Source organism: Gambusia affinis, linkage group LG05, assembly GCF_019740435.1.
Source record: "Gambusia affinis linkage group LG05, SWU_Gaff_1.0, whole genome shotgun sequence".
NCBI lineage: Eukaryota > Metazoa > Chordata > Actinopteri > Cyprinodontiformes > Poeciliidae > Gambusia > Gambusia affinis.
Window position 1 is genome coordinate 1,460,441 of NC_057872.1, and position 26,278 is coordinate 1,486,718.

At 37.2% G+C, this 26,278-nt stretch overlaps 1 protein-coding gene across 1 annotated transcript; it reads left to right on the forward strand.

The window, feature by feature from the left end:
• The first annotated feature begins 1,194 nt into the window (after positions 1-1,194).
• Positions 1,195-25,522, forward strand: sim1a (SIM bHLH transcription factor 1a). The gene is given in 13 exon segments (XM_044116264.1): positions 1,195-1,345; positions 1,528-2,016; positions 4,834-4,913; positions 7,050-7,139; positions 7,219-7,327; positions 7,421-7,506; positions 9,833-10,032; positions 11,087-11,193; positions 11,587-11,734; positions 18,698-18,866; positions 22,513-22,903; positions 23,065-23,608; positions 23,610-25,522. Coding segments are annotated over 12 exon segments (2,268 nt in total). The 5' UTR covers positions 1,195-1,345; positions 1,528-1,841; the 3' UTR covers positions 23,779-25,522.
• The last annotated feature ends 756 nt before the right edge of the window (positions 25,523-26,278 follow it).

Here is a 26,278-nt window from a genome sequence, read left to right on the forward strand (position 1 = left end):
CTATATCCAGCTTTACACTGAGGTTTGTTGCAACAGATGTCGCATATTGATTTAAAGAGGCCAGGTCAACATGAGGTTTTGAGCTGCTGCTAGACCCAAACATCACAACCTCTCTCCTTTTGTGATTAAAATGCAAAATATTACCTGTACTATTCAGTTCTACTTTTGGAAAATCCTTAACACATTTGACTGATGGGATACAAAATGGTTCAGGTAGCACAGAAGTCAAAGAAGGTTGGGAACTGTTGTAGGTTTGGTTTTAATCTGGGCCCCTACCACTCAGTAGGGCCTGTCTTTATAAATACGCTGTATCTAAATGTAACTAAATCACAATGATAATTGCAAACATTTAGTTCGTTTTATTTTCCGGTTTTTATTTTTATTCGGTTAAGGAATTGTCTTTCAGTGGCTGCGCACTGTCCTCAGTGCACAAAAATTAATCTTATGGAGTTTTTTTTCCCCAGTCATTTATTTTCCCGTGTGCGACATGATTATCTATATATAGCTATTTGAAGCTGAAATTACGTTTGAAGCTGAACCTCCAGCGACCTGGGTGATTTTTTTTCCAAATACCCGAGATTCTCCAACACACAAACACACAAACAGGTGCGAAGAGTGCGACGACTTTGTGAGAATATTAACACCACCATCGTTATTTTTTGCATATAATAAGAAACGTTTTCTAAAATATATTTCTAATTTGCTGTGATTTTTTTAAGGTAATATATTGAAAACTATATGTTTTTCTGAGAAAATAACAAAAAATCTTGTGTGAACTAGATAGAGTATAACTGTTAGTGCTTTATAAAAAAAAATTGTAAAGAATATTTTAGAAATAATGTGTGTATTAAAAAAAGCAACTCTTGAGACGAATATATCAGATGTACTTATTTAACTTCTTTAAGAAACTATAATCATAAACTCTAGTACACGAAATAATGGTCAAAATGTTGAGTGCCCTAAAGAAATAAACGTGACTGAAAATAAATTAACTGTATTTCTTAAAAAGTAAGAAAACCAAGTGGCCAATTTCGGTTGTCCCACTCCTTCACCTTGAACCACGAGGTGAATATGTCGCCGACCAATCACCGTCCAATGTGCGCCCATCGTTTTAAAGAATAACCAATAAACAATCGCTGAGCGTAAGAAATTGTCCAATAGCAACTATGTTGATTTTAGTGGGCGTGTCTCCCACCCTCTCAGAAGAAACTGTAGCTACGCTTCTGATCACAGAATCCTACCAGATGGAGGGTCATGGAGCTCTGTGCTAGATGGAGGTTGTGTGCGGACTCCAACGGCTCCAGCAGGCCCTCCAGTACAAGCTAACCATACTGTCTGCATTGAGGTAAGGAAAACATTTTCACCGTAGTCTGGGATATTATTCAATTCATTCGGCAGTTAGGTTGAAATCTTACCTCTATTTCAGTTTGCGGCTCAATTTGTTTATGTTCTTGTATTAAAATAGCCGGAAAACTTGTAATTTGTTAATTAATTTTATGTTTTTTCTTTTCTTTCTTCCTCCTGTAGGCATTTTCCTCGGCTGTTCATACAAGTTTCACACCAGGTGTGATGGATCTCATGTGCGTTGAGTTCTTCGGTGTCACCAAATTCTAATGAATATTCCCTCAGTAGTAAGGATGTATGAAGTAGTTTGGTCTCATGGGTCGTGAACTATCAGGAACACCTGTAAAAGTAAAGAGGGCCCACGCGCCGTCTGCTGTGGGGTTTAGGCCAAGAACGGGGGAGGTATCGCTTCCAGAGCAGGACATGGGAGAGCTGTACGTGCTGTAAGTGCAAATTGACTTAGAAGGGAGAGGGCCGGAACGGAACACACCGCCAACATGAAGGAAAAATCGAAAAATGCGGCCCGGACGCGTCGGGAGAAGGAAAACAGTGAGTTTTACGAACTGGCCAAGCTGCTGCCGCTTCCTTCTGCCATCACTTCCCAACTAGATAAAGCCTCAATCATCCGCCTGACAACCAGCTACCTGAAGATGAGAACCGTGTTTCCTGAGGGTAAGAGGCCTGGCTGCAATACTTCCATGCAAAACACCACGGAGCAAACAAAAGCGGCCATTATCCAAATAAATATTTCTTCCGACTATGCAACTATTGTTACTGTTTTTAGTATACCAATACAAAACTTTGTAAAAATCTATTTTATTGGACAGGACACCTTCAAACCTCAGACTTGGAGCTTATCACCAAAGATAAGTCTTTAAAACAGTGGAAGCATCTTAAGTAGACAAAGCTTCTAAAAGGTGGTCAGTTATTAAAGGATCGGCTGTTGTAATATTGTTGTGTGTGTATATATATATATATATATATATATATATATATGTGTGTGTGTGTGTGTGTGTACGTGCGCGCTCGCTCGTGTGTGAATAGATAGGGTCCCAATCACTGTGCCGATCAGAAAAAAGGCCCGTCCTGCGTGACGTTCATGATATTGTGTGATCTACACGTGTGATCCATGAACATATGGAGCCTTGTAGCAGTGAAGTTGGTAATAATGAGCCAAGACGATAAACACAAAGAAAACCTTGGCATGACATCGGTACTATACAGCCTTTTATGTTGAAATATAAAGATTGGCTTCTGCAGGAAATGTGCGTTCTATTGATTGGCAAAATTATCTGAGGTAATCTGATGTTATGATCCTGGAGTATAGTGCTTGTAGCCTATCTGGACTACAGTTGTTTAAACATGCTGATGATCTTAAATTATCTTCCAGTTATTTGGGAAGACTTTCCTCAGCTACCCCCATTACAGCTATGCTGTGTACTGCTGCAGAAAAGACTAAGTTTCTCATTGCATTTGCCTTTTCTGTGTGCCGCTGCTTGTGTGGCAGCGCGGTGCTACCTGCACAACTCTCAATAGATTCAGTCCTTTGTTAAATGAGCTCTACTGTTTTAAAGTGGTGGGCAGCTCTCACACCATTTCACTTCCCTGTCTAACCTACAGAACGGTACAGAAAAAAGACAGAAACATAATTTAAATGCCCTTAATGAACTTTGTTAGCTTGTTTTAAGAGGCGTCGTTGTTAGATTTGTCTACAACCACCCAGGTTTGGTTGACCGAATTCGCCCAAATATATAATTACTGTTAAAAATAATGAATGTATTTATTGTTCTTGTTCATTTGTAGTTGCATTTCTTTACTTACACAACAGTTTGATTAGGTGAAGGTCAATTAAAAAGTAAAATGACACAAATAAATGAGTAAAAAAACAAATAATCGAGTTATTATTTCAGAAAGAGAAATTATTTCTTCATTATGAATCTTACTTTTAACAGGATTTCGGCGACGGTTCTTTCTTGAAACTTTTCTAGAAAAGGCTTGAAGTGGAAGAATGTTTTCTCCTCCATTTCACCATGATATATCGTCCACATCCAAAGTGATTTTTTGTTTCTCATACTGAGCCATACTCCGAGCGCTTATTCGTCGCATGTGCGGAATCTGACATTTATTTACCCATAAGTTCATAATTATATTATTATATAATTTTATTGTGTAGAATGTCATTTCTAATTTTAAAGTATTTGCGTGTCTCTTGAAACAAAATATTAAATATAATGTTGATAGCTATATTCTTCCTCCCTCCTTTTTATAGTCTTGCATTTTGCTGGGTTGATCGTTTTTATTTTATAGATATATCTCAGTAGTTGCGAAGCTACGCCAATTTTATTTAGTTTTTTTTTTTTTGTTCCCCTCCAGGGGGTCTTGTGGGCTGTAGTGTCCCTAAAGTAGGCTGACAGGAAAGGGGGAAAGAGAGGAGGGAAGACATGCAGCAAATATCGTCGGGTCCGGGACTCGAACCCGCGAACCTCCAAATATGGATCGCGCTATCCGCCACCACGGCATGCCCCTACTCATTTTTAACTTTTATTATTTTATATTTAAATCATTGACAGCATCAGAGCCTCATTTTTAGCAGATTATTCTTGTAATGTCTTATAATGTGTTGATGAATTCAGGTGAGTCCATAAATGAGCCTCACTAACGGTTTACCATTTTTTAACTCCTTTGCAACAAGTCAGAGATTATTTCTAGTCTTCAGTTATTATTATTATTATTATTATTATTATTATTATTATTATTATTATTATTATTATTATTATTATTATTATTATTATTATTATTATTATTATTATCATTATTATGCTACTGAGCTGCTTTATTAAACGTTATTATTTATTTCTCTTTCAAATGAAGGCATGTTGTTGTTTTCCCGCTCTCTGTGTGTGTTTAGTCGCTGCTAGTTTTTTATTTATTATTATTATTATTATTGCTGGATTATTCTCCAAGCCTTCAGTACATGGTACATTCTAGCTGGTACGGCGGCGTGCAGTGGAGCATTGTGACCGCGGCACGCCGCTTGTTTACTCTGCAGATCGAGATTTACATCTCAATGCGCCGCGCTGCAGCGCATTCATTTTCCAGGCCTTTCTTCATCTGAGATTTGTTTCGTTTCAGAAAAGGTAATTGTTGCGTGCTTACTCTGCTGAAGATTCATACACCAGCTAGCTAAAAGACAGTCAGTCTGACTTTACTCCTGCAGGCTTTCTTGACGTCATTGTAAATTTCATATTAGGGTTTACAGTGACGCAGTTCGGGAGGCTTACAGTAATTGTAAAGCAGAACTGCAGGCTCCCATTTATGTATTTATTTTGCCACCATAACAGACAGTGATTTCTGATAGTTGCTGCAGAAACTATCAGTGTCTTATTTGTCTTTAAAAAGACAAAGAAGACACCTTCTTCTTGTCCACTAGAGAGTTCTTTCTTGTGTGTTTAAGTAACTGTTCTTGTATATTAATGTATCTTCCTGCAGGCCTTGGGGAGTCCTGGGGTCATGTGAGCCACAGCGCTTTGAATGATGTCAGCCTGGAATTAGGCTCCCATCTTTTACAGGTACTGCCGGAAGGCTTCACTTGTAGTACATTGAAAGAAAACTATTATTATTATTATTGTTGTTGTTGTTGTAGTTGTTGCTGTTGATGTTGTTAAGCCAAGCTGGATGGACTATGTGTATAGAGGCGGGCTTGGTAGCTGTCACCATCTGCCTCCTGCTGCCTTCATTCTCCTTGCTTTGAGAGTGAAATGAGTTGAACACATTCCTGGTCACGCACTCATCGTGTCTGTCCTGCTCCCCCCCTCACACCAGCAGCAACACATTGGAGTGCGTCTGCAGGGCTTCAGGCTAACAAAAAGGAGAAAGTAAAAACAAAGGTTTCCTGGCACTGATTTGAACGATTTGTCAATAATACATTGACAAATAGTACAACTATAAACATTAAAACACACTTCACTGCTGGAAGGAGAGGACCTCTGAGTGAGGTGAAGTGAGTACACTGATAGTTATGCAAACAGGCAGTTTGCTAAACAAGTAGCTATTAAGAATGGTACAATGGATTTTCATGACAAATTATTTTCTCTTCTATTAACTATTTTTGGCATGTAACTAATACTGACATGGAATAACTGAAAGTTACCAACTGTACAACCTCTGCCATAATACAAAAATAATCACATCAGGAAAATGACATAAATTAATCATTTTGAAATAATATTGCAATAACAGATTTCTAGGTTAAGGAAACAAACTTTTGTCATATAACTTGCACTATTTTAACAAATATCACCATAATTCCAAATAATCAGCAAATAAGGCTGACTGAAATGCTATATGCATGGTAATAACACAATGTCAGTGCTTCTCACTGACCAATTTTAACTTGATAATTTAAAGCGTATGCAGTATAAACCTGCATTAAAAATCTGCAGATTCAGTGAAAATAAAACTTTACTCATCAGGCTGACTATCTCTGAAAAATAGTAAATCTGAGAAGCTGATATTTGTTACAGTTAACTTTATTTTAATAGAAATTTATATATGTTTAACCTTTTTTCACAAAATATTGAGATTGATGACAGAAAAGTTTGGAATGGAACTTTTGATAATAAATCAGAACATGGCAACAATGATTTAGAAAGAAGTGGCTGGAATATGTGGATTGTAGTGACGAGGAAGGTATGGGTGGTCAAAATGAAAAAAAAGAGTGGGAAAAGGTGGGGAAGGGTGGTTAGAAGCAGCAAGCTGCTGAAAGAAAGAGGAAAAAGAGAAGTGGAGAAAGTACAGAAGACACTGATAGTGAAGGCATTGAGGAAAAAGCAGAAGAATCCAAAAAATCCAACTATGAATATTATATTGATGAAGGAGAAGGGGTTAAGAACATTGATCCATTTAAGTTAAGAAAAGCACTTAAAGGACATGTTGGAGAAATTAAGCATGCTAAAATATTGAGAGACAGAAATCTTCTGATTGGATGTAATTCGGAGGTTCAGGTGGAAAAGGCGAAGATCTAAAATGTAGCATTAATTAACTTAAAAAGCTGAAGTTGGGGCATGCTCCAGTGGCGTAGAGGGTAGCGCACCCCACGCTTGGAGGCCCTCAGTCCTCGACGCGGCCATCGCAGGTTCGATTCCCGGACCCGACGACATTTGCCGCATGTCTTTCCCCCCCTCCTGTCAGCCTACTGTTGAATAAGGGACACCAGAGCCCACAAAAAGACCCCCTGGTGGGGAAAAAAAAAAAAAGCTGAAGTTGCAAACTGTTCCTGAAATGCTTTTCTGCCAGACAGTATTAATTATTCCTTTATATTTTCTACCAAATAAAGTCGGTGAGCAATCTATTCTGTTTTGATTATTGGTATACAATTCAGTAGCAATAATAATAACAATAATAATAATTAATAATAGGCAGAAAACTATCTTACGTAACTATGGAAATCAAAGCCCCTTTGGTTAAACAAATAATTTTCTAAAAATTATTCCATCACTTTTAGTTGAGACCACCTTGCACAGTTTCAGTGTTCAATGCCTTATTCTTTTGACAGTTGTACTGTTGCAACTCTTTCTACTGTGACACCTCCTATGAAATTTTAACAATAAATGTGATACATTATTGATAAAAAGACACTTGACTTTTTTTCAGAAAGAAAAAAAAATAGTCTTGGTCTGAAAATAATCTTTCTTTTTTTCTTACAGACATTAGATGGATTCATTTTTGTGGTTGCTCCAGATGGAAAAATAATGTATATCTCAGAGACAGCGTCAGTGCACTTGGGTCTATCACAGGTTAGATTTTAAAAGCCTGTTCTGTTACCCAGTGGCACCTTTCACATCCCAGCTCAGAGCTGAATGTTCCCTTCAACAGGTAGAGTTGACAGGAAACAGCATTTATGAATACATTCATCCATCAGATCATGATGAAATGACAGCGGTCCTCACAGCCCACCAACCTTACCATTCCCATTTTGTACAAGGTAATCTCTCATGCAAACCTACAGTTTTGCAAAACGTGAGTCATGATTTTATTGCACAACATGAATAACTTTACAATTTATACGTCTTTGCAGAGTATGAGATGGAGCGCTCCTTCTTCCTAAGAATGAAATGTGTCCTGGCTAAAAGAAATGCTGGTCTCACCTGTGGAGGCTACAAGGTACAACAGTCCCTGCTGAACCACTGATAACGCTGCTTGGTTCTTTGTTCTTTTATGTACCCTACAACCTGGAGGATGAGGACACCTGGAGTAAGACAAAGGGTCCGCAATAAAGGGATGTCTATTAGGCTCCCAAGAAAACATGAAAAATAAAAAAAGCAATATATTGAAACTTAAAATTTGTCATACCGTCTTCCTTTAGATTTTAAATTGTTGTGAGATGAAAATGTATTTCTTGCAGGAAATGAAACAGACAACTCTCAAGACATGGTGAAACAATATTGAAGTGTCAACTTTGAAAAACTAATTTGTGTTTTTGTAATTGCATTTTATTTAAAAATGTCATGATGGGTTTTATCTGCTTTCTCAATAATCAATGAAAAAAATCTTTATTGACATTTCAGCAACCAAACCTTTTTTATAACTCCTTTTATTCCACTTGTAGTTTGATTAATCATATTTGGTGAGGAGGTTGCAAGGCCTTCCTCCCATTATCCTACTATGCGCCACAATTACTTAGTACAGTAGATGCTGCAACACTAATTATAAAAATCCCATAAAGCTTTTTTTGTGCAAGCGTATCTATCGTTTTCATTTGCAGTCTGAACATGGTTTAATTTTTTAGCATAAACTTAAAAATTGTCAAATAAGCAGTTTCCTAAAAATCCTTTTATTCATATAGCACAAAAACAAGAACAATTACACAAGAATGAGTACAATGTCTAGTTTATTGTAGTCAGAAAAAATACTTTAGTGACAACTGCTCTGCCAAGGAAATTTAGTATTGACATACTTCGTTATTGGTATGTCAACACTTTATAATACTTTATAAACCTACCCTTACAAAAAAATCCCATGAAAATCACATGTGATTACATGTGGAGATGTGTGATTCACATGTGAATCACATGTGATTTTACCACGAAACGTTCCAAAATCACACGTATTCATGTGCTTTCACATGTGATTCACATCATTCACATGTGATCACATGTGACTTTCATGGGATTTTTTTGTAAGGGTAATGTCCCTGTCATTTTTTCTTTTGCCTCTGAGTCATTTGATTTTTGAGTATTGGCCAATCCTGAGGCCCGATCCAACATTTCAAAAATACATTTAAAAAATAAAGAGCAAAGAAAAAGACAAAGGATCTACTTTATTTATCATTGAACAGAACACCAAGGCTGTGTAAGTCAAGTGCAGATATTTTATTTTGGTGCAGCAGTTTTGGTTAAAATTAACATTTGACTAAATGAAGAACTATATTTACATTATATTTAATGTAGAACAGCATCACCAGTAATGTTTGCATGTAAAATTTCATTGCAAAGTGGAGTGAGTGGGTTTCCTCACTGTTCTGCTGCATCAAGTCATCTGTTGGTGTGAGGGGCTCACTGCCGCTCTCAACTCTCATAACTGCAGTAGTATCGAGGCTTGTTTTCCTGTTTTGTTGCCAAAGTCTAAAATAAACCAGAGAAAGCAGCTAGGTTTGTCAATTTTTTGAAAAAAATTGCGAGAAGGGTCTGAAGAGTTGCGAAATACAGCAACAATGTTGCTACTGTAAGTTGGCAGCAGTGCTTTACTTCAAGCTGATGCTATGTTCTGCTTTGCTTTATAGCCATCACAACTTTAAATTACCAGGCACATGTTGTTTTGAGACAGTCTGACTCTGTATCATGTAACTGTATATACTGACTGCTTTCAAGTCAAATCAAAGTTTATTTATATGGCATATTTATAACAGCCTCAGCTGACCAAAGTGCTTCATAACAAACATCAAATACTAAACAAATAAAATTAAGCTTAGTATTATTCCATGCGTGCTAAGAATGAATATGTATCCAATCTCTGATTGGGATTAACACCAGATTCTGAAACCACGTGATTAGGCCAATTTTTGATGACATGATCAGATTGGGACATCACTGATTAAATTTCAGTTATGTTTAAATATTAGTACAGTACACTTACAATCAACTCTATAATGGCACTGCCATAAAAAAAGTAATTTATAATTCAAGTATCATTAACAATCTAAATGTATTGTTAATACATTTGATTTAGTTATTACATAGGTGGATTTAGCATAATTTTGTGCTTCCTGCATAAAACAAATGAGTGCTGTGTCTGAGTCTAACTTCACAGAGTCTATAGACACTGTTTTCATTGTTGCTAATGATCAACAAGGATTAACCATTTTATTACTGGTCGATATAAATAAATCAACTGGAATATTGATAAATACCACAAGCATGCCCTTTTTTTTCTTATTCTTCTGAATTAAAGTGCCTGATGTATGATTTTGTGTGTGACTCCTTTGGTCCAGGTGATCCACTGCAGTGGCTACCTGAAGATCCGTCAATACAGCCTGGACATGTCTCCATTTGACGGCTGCTATCAGAACATCGGTCTGGTAGCCGTTGGTCACTCGTTACCACCCAGCGCTGTAACAGAAATAAAACTGCACTGCAACATGTTCATGTTCAGAGCCAGCCTGGACATGAAACTAATCTTCCTCGACTCACGGTGTGCTCTTTCTTCTATGGTGAAGCCAATCTGCCTGTACACACTTGGATACATGTTAATGTCAATTATTGAGACTAAAGTATAATATTTAAAGCAGAGTAATTATTATATAACTTGTTGATGTGCTGTACTCAAACACATGAGGACGTCAAACTGCACTGTAAAACATTTGAAGATGGTTTAAATAGAAAATGAAGGTTCACCCGCTGCCTTGGAAATTCCATTTAAGCCAATAAGAAAATTTTATCTGTTTTATCTCAGAAATTAAAGTTCATAAAGTTGATTTAACAAGAGGCAAGTTGTTTGAACATTGGTTTTTAAATTCACTAATCTTAAATTGAGCTTTAACTTAATGCTGCAAATTAAACCAAATAATTATTTCACAATGTGCAAGAAAAAACTGCCTTCACCTAAAGAGCATATATTTTTCTATTATGTTCACTCACAATATCAAGTTAAAATAATTACTTGTTTTACTTTAGAATAATTCAAATTCTTGTTTCAAATTGCATGAACAAAATTTCATGAATTTTATTAAACATCACAATGAATTCAGCTCAAAAACATTTAGTGTTAACAGATCATTATCCTTAGGCTTTAGAAACTGTCAGTTGTATTAAAGTAAACATTTGCCTTATTAACTAACAAAAGCCAGATCAATAAAACCCACTTCCATCTCACTCACAAAGGCACACAGCATACAAGACATGCCACACTGGGAAATAGTTCCCACTCTTGTCTTTTTTTTCTTTCATTTTTTTAAGTGCTAACTTAAAAACTCTAATTTATTCAACTATTGGAGATTTGACAAAATTAAAAAGTTAACACAACTTAGTTTATCGTTTATACTTCAGACTCACACATTTAGGTTCAAAATCTAAAGCACACAAAATTTATTTGACTTAAAAAGTTGAAGATGGTATACAAAACTAAACGTGGCTCAGATGTTTTACAGTGTATCAGAGTTAAATGGTTTGTGTCAGAAGAAGTAACAGCTCCCTGTAATGTGGATCATTCCATGTAATGAAAAGCGTTTTTGTGTTGTCTTCCTCAGAGTTGCAGAGCTAACAGGCTATGAGCCTCAGGATCTCATAGAGAAGACTCTCTATCATTATGTCCACATCTGTGACTCTTTCCACCTGCGCTATGCACATCATTTGTGTAAGTTTGGATTTTATAAAATTTTCTTCTTCTGTAGAGAACAAAATCTGTTACAGCTTTACAATGCTGTTGGATATTACATTCCTTTTTTATTATACGAGGACATTAACAAATATATACTTTAATTGCTGTTTGTTACTGGAAGTAATTGCTGCGGCACTGCACCAAACTGCTAATGAGTTGGCATGACTTTGTGTATATGTTTGTGTGTCATTTTTAAACATCTCCAGCCAGTTGAGGTGCAGAGAGCAAGTGAATATTGTTGTACTGGTTTTACAGCTCATCTATGTCATCTTTGATGGTCTTCACCATAAATACCCATCAGACCCAATGTACTTCTATTGGTGTGTAGATCTTCACCACATGGCTGACTCCTTTCTCTTCTCCTTGTAGTATTGGTGAAAGGTCAAGTCACAACAAGATACTACCGTTTCTTGGCCAAACAAGGTGGTTGGGTCTGGGTTCAGAGTTATGCAACTATTGTGCACAACAGCCGCTCATCCCGACCTCACTGCATTGTCAGCATCAATTATGTCCTTACGTAAGTGTTGTTCCAGCTCCTGGAACCATACTTTCTAATGTCTGTTAGATTTGATTGTGCTATGTTAAGAAGCTGGTGAGATATTTCCTCTCGAAAGACTTTGTGAAACACTGAGTTGTTTGAGTTTGATCTTTTAAAAAAGAGTGTTACTCTGCTTACGCAGAGTGTTGCTTTTAATTCAAACTTGATCTGAAACTTTAGTGTAGAGACGTTTACATTCAGCTTGCACTCTCTGCCTGAGGTGTCATGATGTGCATTTCTTCCTGAATAAGAATGGACCAAAGAAATGGCTGGCAAAGCAAGTTCTAAAAGTGAAATTTAAGACTAGGCTTAAAAAGACCTTAAAGTCTTACTTCAATTTCTAAATTAAATATTAAGTACAGTTTTTTAATAAATAAATTAGTCAGATTAGAAACAGATGGTAAGTTGAAGAAGCAGCAGCTTGTATTTGCTTAATAACTGCTGTTTGTTTAATGCATCACTCAGCATGGTTTGCACTGTGATGCAAACATCTTGACTTAGCACTGTATCAGAGTTCTTTCATTGGTATTTTGGTTAGGTGCGGTGAAAGTTTCATTTGATGTCTTTAAAAATCATTTATTTGATACTTAAAATGGTTAAGAATGCAGGACCTGCCTCATGCAAGCAATATTATGTAAAATTGAAATATTTTCATCTTTGCATCATATTATGATGTTATTCCCTCATCAAAAATATATGTAGAATGTTGCTTTGATTTTTTCATGCATGTTTGAGAAATCCTTTAATCTCCTTGGCAACCATTGCGCCTCACAGAACAGCCGTCCCCTGCAACTCCCCCACTCTGCCTCTTCAGGCTAGCAGCAGCAGCAATTAGCAGACACCTGGTGGAAATGTGCATCTACTGAGCTCATCATACAAACTACTTCTCAGTGGAACGCTGGTAAAAACATTGTTAAATTTTTTATGAAGGAACATTGTGATGGGTTCTTGAAGGTGAAGTGTCAGAAAGAAGAGGCGCCTAACCCTAACCCTGAAAAATATACAACACTGCACCGTTAAATGACTGTCAATGAGAATGTATCGATGATAAACAAGGAAATTCTAGATTTCTTTTTATTGCAGATGTGAAACTGTATGAATAAACTGCACAAGCAGTATGCGTAAAGGTAGTGGGATCAGTGTAAGATGTCAGATATATACACAGAGTAGACAGAGAGGACTGAGATCACTGTGTGCTGTCATTCAGTGATTGAGAAGATAATGAGTAAATGTAATGAATTTATGCAAACATTTGCTGAGAACCAATTACCTTTAAGTTAATTTTTAAAAATTACATGCATTCTGCAAGCAAGTACTTGTCAAAAACATGGCAAAAGTTTTAAACTTATTTCTGTTTATGTGGTTTTCATTGCTCCTGCTGAAGACTAAAGCAAACTGAAAAAAGAGAAAATTGTATTTGTTTTTGCTCTCCTGCTCTTCTCAGTCTGCCAGTATTCTTCTGTTATCAAAGTGCAGTCTCAGTTGCAGAGTTTGCTGTACATGCTTATGTGTTGGCTTTGACATTAGTGGCAGCTCTCCTGTGGCATATTCTTCTAGCAACTCAGTTGTAAGTATGAGGGCAGAAGCTGAAGACTGTCTGCCTGCAGACAGAGGCTGCTTTTATCCAGCAGCAGCAGTTCAGTTGTAATGTGTTTTCAGGCAGATTCAAAAATTAACCAGCAATCGTTTTCTACATAGTCAACACAAGGACAAATAAAGCCCACACAACCCTCCATTAAGCAGCATGGCTAGCTGTATTCAGAGGTGGAAAACAGCTTGGCACATATTTTCTCCACCTCCTACAATAAATCCTAACAGCTTTATGTTGATGGCCTTCTAATTAATAGGTTGCAAAGTTGATAAGCGTTTATGGGCTTCAATTTACTATACCACGAGTGAATCCTTATTTTCCTCCTATTCTCAATATTTCACTATTTCTTTAAACTGAACTGAAAATGAGGCATTTTTCTATCAGTGTTTCTCTCTTTGCATAACACCTAGAAGAAAAGATAAAGCAATGCTGTAGATAGTGATAGCTAGAGTTAATTTGCACAGTAACTTAAGTGTATGCAGTGTTGGATAAGTCACTTCACCTGCATGTGAACTCCTGCTGTGTGTTTAGCCCTGATAGCCTCCACTTTTCATGCCCCAGGTTTGGAGATCTTCCATAGCCACCATTTCTCTCACAGTCGAACGTAAAGACTTTACTTCAAGCTTAGTTGAATAGGTTATTGTTATGTTATGTCTTCTGGTCTTCTGGTCTTAAAGTAATATTGGTACCATTACAGCTACTTCAAAAAAGCTGCTAGAATGCTGCTAGGAAGACAGCTTGCATCACACCAATCCTAAAGTCTCTGTATTGGTTGCCTGACTGTTTTAGAATATATTTTAAGGTGCTCTTACTGATGTTATATATAGGCTGTGAATCCTTATTTGATTTAGTTGTGCAGCTCCTCAGGTCTCCTGTTGATATCTAAACAGAGAATTAAAACACATAGAGGGATCTTTCTCTCATTGCAGCCTTCACCTCTGGGAGAACCCTACTAAGGACCTGAGAGCAGCTAAGAGTTTAGATGTGTTGAATCGCATTGTTGATGTTCTTGTTGACTTCCAGTTGTGGGTTGAGAAGTACACAAGTGGACGCAATTGTTAAAGAATGGCCAGAGGTGGCTCTGGGAAGCACTGCACTGAAGGCTGTGTTGTTTTTTCCTCTGACACTTACCGGCATGTCCAGCCCTTTAAATATGGCAACGTCAACAAGATTGTTTTAAAATCACAATCCTTATACTGCTGGAGTATCTTACTCCAGCAGTATAAGGATAGGTCAGGCACAGAGCGCTGAAATGATAGGAGGAAAGTGGATATTTGGGAAAGCAAATTGGGAAAATTTTTAATAACTTATGTGAATGTAAGATTTTAAATGTTCAAAATGATTTGAGTATTGAAAGTATGAATCAAGAGATCAGTCAGTGTCTGAGGAGTTTATTCCAAAGACATCAGGGAAAAATAGGAGAACGTTTGTTCCAAGGTGAAATGATGAGTGTAGAACAGCAGTCAGAGAAAGAAATAAAGCATTTAAATTGGTTAGGTGGTCTCATAATTTTTATCATTTAATTTAATATAAAAACACAGGCAAAAGTAAGAAGACCAATAAGTATATATTGGAGCGTTTTCTGTGACAAAATTGATAGCTGTACACAGATAGGGGAAGTTTGAGGAATGATCAAAAAATGGGGGTGGGAGGGATAGAAAATAATGGAGTTACATGATACCTAAAAATAATATAGTAACAATAAATGATAGGGAAAGGCTGGTATTTTAGTTAGCACATTTGTAGAGATACGTAGTGGGAAAACCTGGGAAAGATCATAGTAATCCTAGAAACTACAGACTGATTGCTTTAATGTCTAATATGTGTAAACTGATGGAAAGGATGGCGAATGAGAGGTTAATACAATATTTGGAGTCAAGAAATATAATTGCTCCTTATCTGAGTGGCTTTCGTAGAGGGAGAGGAGCTATAGACCCTGTTTTATGAAGAAGATGATATTAGAAAAGCTCAGATTAATAAGGAAACTGTTGTTGCTGTGTTTTTTGATGTATGATGATATTTTTAAAGAATTATCAATTAGTTTGGGCAAATCACTTTTTTTCTGATGATGGAACATTGTGGAAAAGGGGAAGAAATGTAGAACATCTTATTTTAAAACTTTAGGAAGGCATAGATAAAGTGGGCAAGTGGGGGATAGAGTGGGGTTTTAAATTTTCAATTGAGAAGATAAAAGTATTTTTTTTTTACAAATAAAAAAATTGGGGTTGATAAAACAGAGTTAACAGAGTTAGAAAGGGTTGACTGTTTTGGTTTTTTGGGAGTAGTGTTTGATAAACTAACTTGGAAAAAAATCACAGAATATATTATGGAGAAAAGTAAGAAGGTTCTTAACATTATGAGGTGTTTAGCAGGATTGACATGGGGTGCAAATTTTGAATAATTTAAAAATGTTTATGTGTCACTAATTCAGTTAAGAATAGATTATGGGAGTGTGATGTATGGTACAGTGGCTAAAACTATATTTAAAAAATGTGTGTTACTCAAGCTAGAGCATTGAGAATTTGTTTAGGGGCAATTAAATCAATGTGCTTTACAAATAGAATCAGGAGAAATGCCATTATGTATCAGAAGACAGATAATGGTTAATTATTGGATAAATTTAAAAAAAATTATAATGAAGATCATCCAGTTAAAGTATTAGAAAATTGTTGGGAAAAAGGAAAGGAGCAAATTAATAGTTTTGGGTGGATTGAAGACGATAGAGCAAAAACATTTAATGTGCTCTGTGTAACAGTTGTCAAAAGGATCAACAATGTCACACTGGACTCAGGATCTGCACCAGTTTATTCCCAAAAGACATAGTGTGGGGACACACTCAACCAGTGGGTACAACAGACACAGTCAGATCAGGTGCTCTGTGTGTATCACACTGTGTGTACACCTCTCACATTTCTGCAAATATTTAAGTATATCTTTTCATGAGACAACACTGACAAAATGACATTTTGACACAATGAAAGGTAGTCTGTGTGCAGCTTATATAACAGTGCAAATTTATTCTTTCCTCAAAATAACTCCAAATACAGTCATTAATCTCTAAATCACCGGCAACAAAAATTAGTGCACCCCTTAGTGAAAGTTCAATATTTTGCGTGGCCACCGTTATTTACCAGAGCTACCTTAACTCTCCTGGGCATGGAATTTACCAGAGCTTCACAGGTTGCCACTGGAAATATATTGACAACAAATGGAATAAAGAAAATTAAAATTGTGTGCAAATAAGCGTAAAAAAAAGATATAAATGCATAGTGCAAAATAATATTAATAAAAATCAAATATTAAATCCAAAATGTGTTTGTTGGGCCCCAACAAACACATTTTGGGAAAGTTTCATACAATCACTTCGAGGTCTTGTTTAAGTCATTTAATTAGTTCTACATCCTTAAAAGAATAAAATAATAATAATAAATAATAAAGACTTTGTGTTATTCTTATTTAGTAATGTAGTTATATTAGTTGTTTTACCACCCCCAAGTCACTATGAGCAGTAGCAGGTTCAAAAAAGATGCCTGCTAGAATGTTAGAATGTTAAGTTTTTTAACATTTTAACTCAACAACCTCTACCCAACTAGAGGTTAAGTAGAGGGTTACCTAACCTCAAGTTGGGTAATAGCAACATCACTAGATCTTCTTAAAAAATAAAGTTTAACATTTCTTAAAGATACAGTGTTTTCAGCAAAGTTTTCAGCTGTTCAAGAATGACACAAGGAATTTAAAATTTGCCACAGTTTCAACAGATTGGCCATCAAGTGAAACTGGAATCACTTTCAGGTCTTGTTTATCTAATTTAGTTAGGTCTATATTCTTAAGAAAATGAAAAAATATTGGGTTTTATAAGATAATTTATCTTTTGTGGTGCCAGAAATGCCGAATTTAATAGAAAATAATACAGACTTTGTGGTATTCTGATTTAGTCATGTAATTAGATTAGTTGTGTTACCACCGCAGTAGCAGGACCTAAAAGATGTGACTAAGGAGCAGATTTAGAAGTACATCGAAAGGTACGGAATCTGTTAAAAACTGTGAGCTGCGCTGAAGTAAATAAAAGAGAGATGTTCAAATACAAATTTGAACAAATTCTGAGAAGAAAAATGGTTTCTAAAGGTGAAGATGTATCAAAGATTTCAAAAGAAAATCAAAACGGGAGGCCGCCGATAATACAGGAAATTGTGCCCCCTTCACGTCCAGAGAGCAATAGTCCCATTTACAAATAAGGTATGAGACTGACAGTGGTCCGTTCCCTCCTCTTTCTGTTTGCTGCAGCGGGGTCCTTTTTTTTTTCTTAAAACGAAAAAGGGGGTTTACAAAACAGCAAAATTAACATCACAAATAAGTAAAAAAACAGACAAGACAATAATGCTAGCATGCACTAATACTAACTAATCGAAAGGCAAATAAATAAAAAGTTAACTCAGAAAGATATTAAAGTCAGAGCACATATCCATTGTCTTAATGGTGTTTCTATTTTTTGAATACTGGAGAGATCTAATATATTGTTTGAATTCCTCTTTAAAAGCTGAAAAGCAAGGTTTCTGATTTGAGAATTTAGATTTATGTATATGATATTTGCCGACTAATAAAATTAAATTGATAGTATAAAAATTTTTTGTTTTATTACACAAAAACATTTACCACTCAAAAAGTATGCAAAACACCAAAAGATTTGGTCTGTCACAATTGTATGTAATGGACCACTAAATAATTGTGGTCTTCCAGGACTTTTCAAATGGAGATGTTCCAAATCTTTGAATCGCTTTGATTTATATATGGATTAGTGTTTGTGTGGTGAGATATTGAAACGAAAAGGTGACACGCATGTAGAATGGATCACTATTTTTCTTAAGTAATGCTCATCCAGGGTTTTTTTTGTTGCCTCAAACTAGATTCATCCTGGATGGTAATAACACTTAGGAAAGAAATCAATTTGAATTTCCCAGTAGTGAGATGTCCAAGCTTTCTTTGTACCTGATTATCCAAACACAGATCTTAATCATCCTGTGTATTTCATAGGACAGCTTTTCCACTGTGGATTGTTTGTTAAAGGCCTTGCTGCAATCCTTCTGGTAAAACAAGTTTCCCAACAGCCGTTGCAGCCTTCTTAACACATCCCAATTCTTCCCAGCAGTTAGGCTCACAAAAACGCAGCACTTCACATGCTGCTCCTTTTAAGCTCCATGATTAGGCTTTAATTTACAACAGATGGTGAGGATGTTCTTCTCCTAAAAGAAAACGCACAGAAGAACTGTTTGTGGCCTTTAATAAACAACCACGGTGCTGGGAAATCTCTTTGTGTAGCTACTGACCAAAACATTTGTGCTTTTTTTTGTTAGGGAAAGAGAATATAAAGGTCTTCAGTTTTCTCTAGATCAGGTTACATCCAAGGCCTCCTTCCCATTCAGCACCAATAGTGTCACCAACAGCCTTCCAGAGAACTGCAAATACCTCAAAAGCAGAGTGATCCGGCCCAAAACCAAATCTAGACTTTCACCATACACTCAGGTGAGATTTCTGTGTATTGTTGCAATACCATTCAGATTACAGGTCACAGGTTGTGCTGCAAATGTGTGAACTGGGGTCATTGCAATAAAACTGTTTCTGAAAGCAGATAGACCACAAGCAGCATGTTATGTAGATGAAAATCACTTATTCAATCCTAAGAATATATACAGTTCTGGTCAGTGGGTTACACACAACCATCGTGGGCATGACATTAACATTGTTTTTAACAATTTACTTAAAGGAATTCATACAATTCTTACAAGCTCAATATTGTACATAGAGATTCAGATGTATACATATATGAAAATTTAAATTTAAAAAAGGAGATGCTGAGAGTTCTAGAACAGGGGTCCTCAAATCCCAGCTTTGAGGGTTGGTGTCCTGCAACTTTTAGATGTGTCTCTGGTTCAACACAGTTCAACAATGACGTGCACAGACATTTTGGGGGGCAGGTTTTCAAGTTTGAAAAATAGGGCACCTTGTGCGACAAATAAAACCATTGGCAAATTGTTTATTGCGCTTTTTGCACAATTTTCTAAATCTTACTTCCAATTTATATAAACTCATTCAGGAAAATAAATACGTTTGTCTTTGAAGGTATCTTTCAATAAAAAACAAGTCAGAGTAACGGTAAACGGTGAGCACAATTTGTTAAATTTGAAACCAAATATCAGAAGCCTATACCACAATTTCAAGGCTTCAGGTACAGCCCATGTTCCTCCCAGAAACCTATTCACCAGAAGGCTGTCACAAATTTAGCTACATCCATCCACCACTTCTTCACCCAGACCATGCTGTCACTCTGCTTCACCACAGATCTCCACAGCCTTAAAAAACACCCGAGTCGGACATCTGCAACACATTGCTGTCTTCCACACAGGTACTCTGGTCATATGCTCTCCTATAATTTCACATTGCCTACCTCCATCACTTTTATCTGGTCATATCACAATCCTACTTTCTTCTTTCATCATTACAGTAAACAGTATGTGAATCTGCCTGATGTCCATCTACTCCACTGGTCCTCAGAATTTATCACAGAACAACATAATCTGAAAGCAACTTTGCTTAACACTCATTCCCTCAACAATAAAGGCCACATTCATTTATAACTGATAATATTCTTGACTTTCTCTGTCTCACTGAAGCATGGCATAAACCCCTGGATTATTTCCTTTTACACCAGACCACATCCCTGGCTTTATATACATTGAAAACGCTTCCCTGAAGAGCATGGAGGTGGTGTTAGAGCTGTACATAGAAAGGACATTAAAACAGCATTCTTGATGTTCTTTCATTTGAACATATTGCTTTACTGCTTGTCGTTACGGTCATTTATCAATTCCCACTTCACATACTACTCAAACCTTAAATACTCTGGTGCATCTAGCCCCAAGGCTCCACTGTAAATAAACACTTTTAATCCCAGTGATGACATCTCCAACTCCTTTACTGCAGATTACAGTAATCAGACTACCACCACCTTTGCCTCATCCTCCCCACATGATCCCTTTGTTGCAGTACTGGTCTCTCTTGTTACCTCAGCTGAAATGTCCAAGCTCACAGCAGGGATGTAAAGCTTCACTTGTACTCCGTCTCATCCTTTTAAATGCTCCTCCTCGGTTACATTACCCATAGTCAAACTCCCTCAAACTAAACTGTGCCAAGTCGACATCAACATGGGTCCCAAATCCCTTACCAAACCACCAACAACTCCAGCCTCATCATTGACAGCACCACTTTGTCTCTACCAACTCACATCTGCAATTTTGGGGTCATGTTAGACCAGGGGTGGGCAATCCTGGTCCTCAAGGGCCGGTCTCCTGCAACTTTTAGATGTTTCTCTACTTCAACACACCTGAGTCAAATAATGAGGTCGTTAGCAGGAATCTGGAGAACCTGACTGCACTTGGGAAGTGATTCAACTGTTGGATTTAGGTGTGTTGGATCAGGGAGACGTCTAAGAGTTGCAGGACACTGGCCCTCGAGGACCAGGATTGCCCATCCCTGTGTTAGACAGTAATCGCTCCTTTGAACAACATGTCACCTCATCACAAGAACTGCCTTCTTTCATCTAAAAAATATTGCTTTCCTCCACCCATCACTCCCCTTCTCATCCACGCAGTCTTCATCACCTCCAGATTGGACTACTGTAAAATTTCTTCATGATTCATCATCCATCATCCATCATTCATCAATAATCTCCAGCACATAAAAATCTCCGCTGCTCACCTGCTCGCCCACACCCACTCCCTATGGGAGCAAGGCTCAGTACAGCAACTATCTGTACACTACATGTACAGTACATAAGCATGCACTGATAAATTTAAATAATCTATTAACAATTACAATATTACTGCATTATATCTGTCAAGCACAAAGCTACCACAAAGTTCAGATTTCCTTGCTCAACATTTACAAAAAGTCACATCACACATATGGCCACAGCCAACAGTTCAGTTGTGGCTCCAACATGCACCACTACACCCCATTTTGTCCTGACAACAGCATTCACATTCTCTTCATCACTGTCTGCCAGTCTCCATATAAAATCCTCAAAGTGTGTCATTTTTTTATGTTTATTTTTTTCCTAACTACCGTAGTTTACTTATTGTACAAAAGTGTACTAAGGGCACAAAAATAACTAAAAAAGAGTTGAATAGTGGTGAAATAAAATTCACTGCAGGTGTGTTTTATAATTGGGGATCCCTGCCAAAACCTAAAACAATTACATTTAAGACATGATGATTGTATGTAAACTTCTGACCATAACTTCCAATTTTTTAAAAACATTTGAGTATTATGTAGAAAAACTATGGTATCTTCCTTTTTTCCCCTCCCCTCCAGGGGGTCTTTTTGTGGGCTCTAGTGTCTCTTATATGAAAGTAGGCTGACAGGAAAGGGGGAAGAAAAATAGGGAAGACATGCGGTAAATATTGCTGGGTCCGGAAATCGAAACCGTGACGGCTGTGTCGAGGACTCAAGGCCTCCAAATGTGGGTTGCGCTATGCTGTATGCCACCACAGGTCTTTTCCTCTTTCAAAACATTCCCCTTGAGAGTTATTTGTTATCTGTCTAAGATCATAAATGTATCCTTCTTTTGTGTCCGTTACAGAAATTTTTCTTAAACTGCAATCTAAGTTGGTTCCAGGCCACTATTCAGACCTCACCTAGAATGGGGCATTGCACATGCAATTTCTTTGATTTGTGCAAAGCTGACTCCTTTGTGAGTTTTAATTGAGCCAGTCGGTTAAGGACTACAAAAGTAGTTCTTGGCAAAAGGCCTGTTCAGTTTCTCTAGGCAGCAGGACAGAAATCTGACTGTCCTGCTGTCAGATTTCTGTTTTTTGCCAAGCAAAAAACAGAAATTTGTTTTTTGCATGACACATAAATCACTAAAAAAGTCTGGCATGTCCCAGTGGATCTGATTGGATCTAACGTATAGCTTATTGATGTATTAGCAAATTGTTTTTACAGAAAACTCAAACAATATTTATTTATTTTTTTATGTGTTAAAACTTGTTTGCTGTCCACAATAATATTCAAAGGAATTCCTAGATCTTTGAAATAAAATCCTGAAACCCAACAGTTTTATTTGCCAAGTTTCTTAACATATTTCTTCTTGCACACTCTCTCCATGTTGCAGTATCCTAGCTTCAACACAGAGTCTGACCTGGACAGTCCATGGGGAAGTCCTCTCACACTCTCAGCTTCCCCTCAGCTGAGTGAACACATGGAAGCCTCTTTCAGCTACAGAAACCTATTTGATCCACGGAGTCTCTGCTACAATTTATCTGAAGAGCAGCACCACACCACCAGTGATATCCACACACACATCCATGTACACAGTCAAGGGCAGAGTTGTGAGCAAGGTCGATGTGATGCAGGTAGATATTTTCTTGGAGCTCCACCAACCAGCAGTGATACATGGTTCAGCACAGCCCGGTCCTTTGTACCACTGAGTAAAAGGTATTTGGACAACCATGATGAATACAATAGCAGTTTGGCAAGCATCTCAGCAGTCCAGAGCAAGCAAGGTAAGGACTTACAACATGGCTAAATATGTCCTACCTAAATATGTGAGCAAGAGGTAGACATATGACCAAAACTCGAAAGGAGGCTCTTGTGTCAACTGCCGTAATATTGATTCAAGTTCATTCTTCTGACTGTTGTGTTTTTATTCTTTCACTTTCTGCAGGCCGAGCCCACTGGGATGAAGACAGCATAGTCAGCTCTCCAGGTGGAGGCTCAGTCAGTGACTCTGGAGATCTGTATCAAGCAGATCACCTCTCCTGCAGCCCAGAAGATCCCAGTAAGATTGAGACTCTGATAAGGGCCACACACCAGATGATCAAGGAAGAAGAGAATCAAATGCAGTTACGCAAGAGCTTTGAAAATACACCTCCAGGTATTGCCAATGAGCTTCACAGGGGTGCTGCTTCAGGTTTTACTTCAGAGTGCACTCAACGGTCCTTACAAACTATGGTGTGCCGAACTTTTAGCCAAGTGATAAGCCCTGCTTCTAGTCCTACCACTCTATCCAGATTTAGCAGTCCTAGTGCGGAGTGTTCGCACAGGCCAAAAGACTACCACCAGACTGACATGAATCCTCTTCCTTTGCAGTTACACAGCCCATTTGGCCGGTTGGTCTGCACACCTTTACCTACACCAGTCCCTTCACTTTACCCCTCTCATAGTCACCCACGATCCTATGTGGACAGACACCCTTCATATTCCTTGACAGGAGCACCTGTATAACCCTGAGAACCTGCGGGGTTACTGTACCTCTGCTAGCACTGACCACTACAATCATTTCCTTGTACCAGAACAACAAAATCCTGGACTTAAAGGGCAGTCATTCATTCTCACCAACAGTAAAGTTAGCTCCCACAAAGGGACTAGAGTCACATAGCTTGTACAAGCTGGCTATCTGGCAGGGGTCAGCCATTTACAGTTTGCATTCCAACTCTGCAAGGAAGCAACAAGTCAAGCAATAACTATAAAGGGAATTAATATTTTTCTGAGTGTGTGAAAAATATTCACAAAATGAAATAACAAAATCATAGTAGAATACCAGTACCTGAAATCTTAACAGATAATTTTATTTCATTCTGTCGTTGTGTCCTTGGGCAAGACACTTCACCCTCCTTGCCTGCTGGTGCTGGTCTGAGGTTCCGGTGGCACCAGTACATGGCAGCCTCACCTCTGTCAGATTGCCCCAAAGTAGCTGTGGCTACTATCCAGTAGCTTGTCACCTCAGTGTGTGAATGTGTGTGTGAGTGGATGAATGACTGAATGTAGTGTGAAGCTCTATGGGGTTTGACAAGGCACTGTAAGGCAAAGCCATTTACAATTCTGTCCAGGTTTGTCTTTTATTTTTCCTGTTTTAAGGCTAAAAGAAAGGATCACGTGAACTGACTACAACACATTTATTTAACCCATCCTAAAATATGAGGAGCCAGTTAGAGAGCATCAAGCCATAGCTTCTCTTTGCATTTAGAGGCCTACGTTCATCCTCTTTGTGTTACAGTAGTCACTGAGGTGAAAACTAGCCATGTTCCAATTTCTGAAGTTGAGCCAAGAGTCAAGGATTTTGTTTTTTATTCAGGTCAGTCTGTATCATTATCAGATTGGATGAAGTAGTTGTTGGTGAGAAGTCATCTAGGAACTGAAAAACTGCAAGTGTGTTAATGAAAGAACTGACTTCCTGCGCTGTGACATTTCTAACACTTTGGGAAAATAAAATTGTAGGTAGTCTAGTTACTGTCCCTATTTATCCCTCAAGCAATTAATTTTAGAAAGTGTTCATCCTGCATGTGTGATTTTTTTGTCAGATAATGGCATAAAAAAATCTGAGTTCTTTTGATGTGGTCAATTCATTTGATACAGAAAATTAGAAGAAAAAAATGGAACTGGAGTCCCTTGTTTTTCAGGCTGTATTTACCTTTACCTGTTTAGTCACAATGAGCTTTCTAAAAGTTTGTACTGTAAAAATTAGAGATATGTAAAGTTATCAATCTCTGTTTTGGTTTAAGTTGATAAGTTGACAGCTATAACCTCACAAAGTGATATGCAAAACTTTCTCACTCATCCTTGAGGAAGACGGTAAGCAAAGAGACAGATGCACTCATGACTGCCGTAATACAAATTAAAAATGCCCTAACATTGATATCTGGTCATACTGAAATAATAATTGGATATTTATACTAAAGATAGATGTTGATAACTGAAAGAGGCCTAAAGAAGATTGGGTCCATGTGCAACGTGAGAAGATGCCAGGCCAAGGAGCTCAAATGACACGGTTACAATGATGGATCACAGAAGCAACTGTTAATAAACTTGGATTCAAGTGTCAAGATTACCTTTTCTGACAGCTTCTAAATTAACCTATACAAGTGTGTGTGTGTGTGTTTTTTTTATTTGGTTTGCTAAACCCTAAGACATGTTTCATTACTTACTGTTATTTATAGTGTTACTATAAATATGCTTTGAAGAGAAAATCTCTTCATTTGTAAGCACGTGCAAAAATTGTATTGAAAAAATATATCCACATAAATTTGAGAAACGAGTTTGAGATGAATATAGTCAGATCCCATTTAACAGATTGTTTAATGAGTGTATTTTGACAGATTCTTAAAAAAACATTAAAAAAATTCTTTTTGCAGGGATGATTTGTGCTTCCTTTTCTATCTGTTGCTTTTATTGGATTTTTTGGTCCTGCAATATTTCAAACTTCGGCATCTGTACTAAAATCTGACGAACGTTTCCATTTCAGACTTAAGACATACTTTTTCCTCAATGGAGATGATATAGGTATACTATACTATACTATACTATACTATACTATACTATACTATACTATACTATACTATACTATACTGTACTATACTATAGTACTGTACTATACTAAAAACCTCAGCAAGTGCCACATTTGGTCTGAAAGCAGTGTCCAAGAGGAAATTGGACACTGAGAAATATTGAAGAAGCTGAACACTAAATAGGAATGAACTTATATGACAGAACCTAAACAACAATAAAGAACAGAGAAATTAACTGAATATGGAAAGCCCAGTGATCAAAACACAACTGAAAACCAAAACCCAATCTGTCAGGTATTGACAATGACATAAAACGGATGTCTTTCTTTTGAAGTGCTTCAATCAATTAACGTTATATAATTATATATATTGTCTGTCTACAAAATGTAGACAGGATGGTCGTCATTGCAATATTTGTGTTAACATTGATCTGTATAGTGTTGATAGCAATGGCATTTTCTGACATTTGAGCATAAGGCTACACATCTCAATTGGGACAGTAATTCCTACTGTGAATTAAGAGTCAAGGTAATCCTAAAAACTAACATGGAAGTCTGTTGTCTGTTTTTCAGGGATCAAATCAATGATATGCTG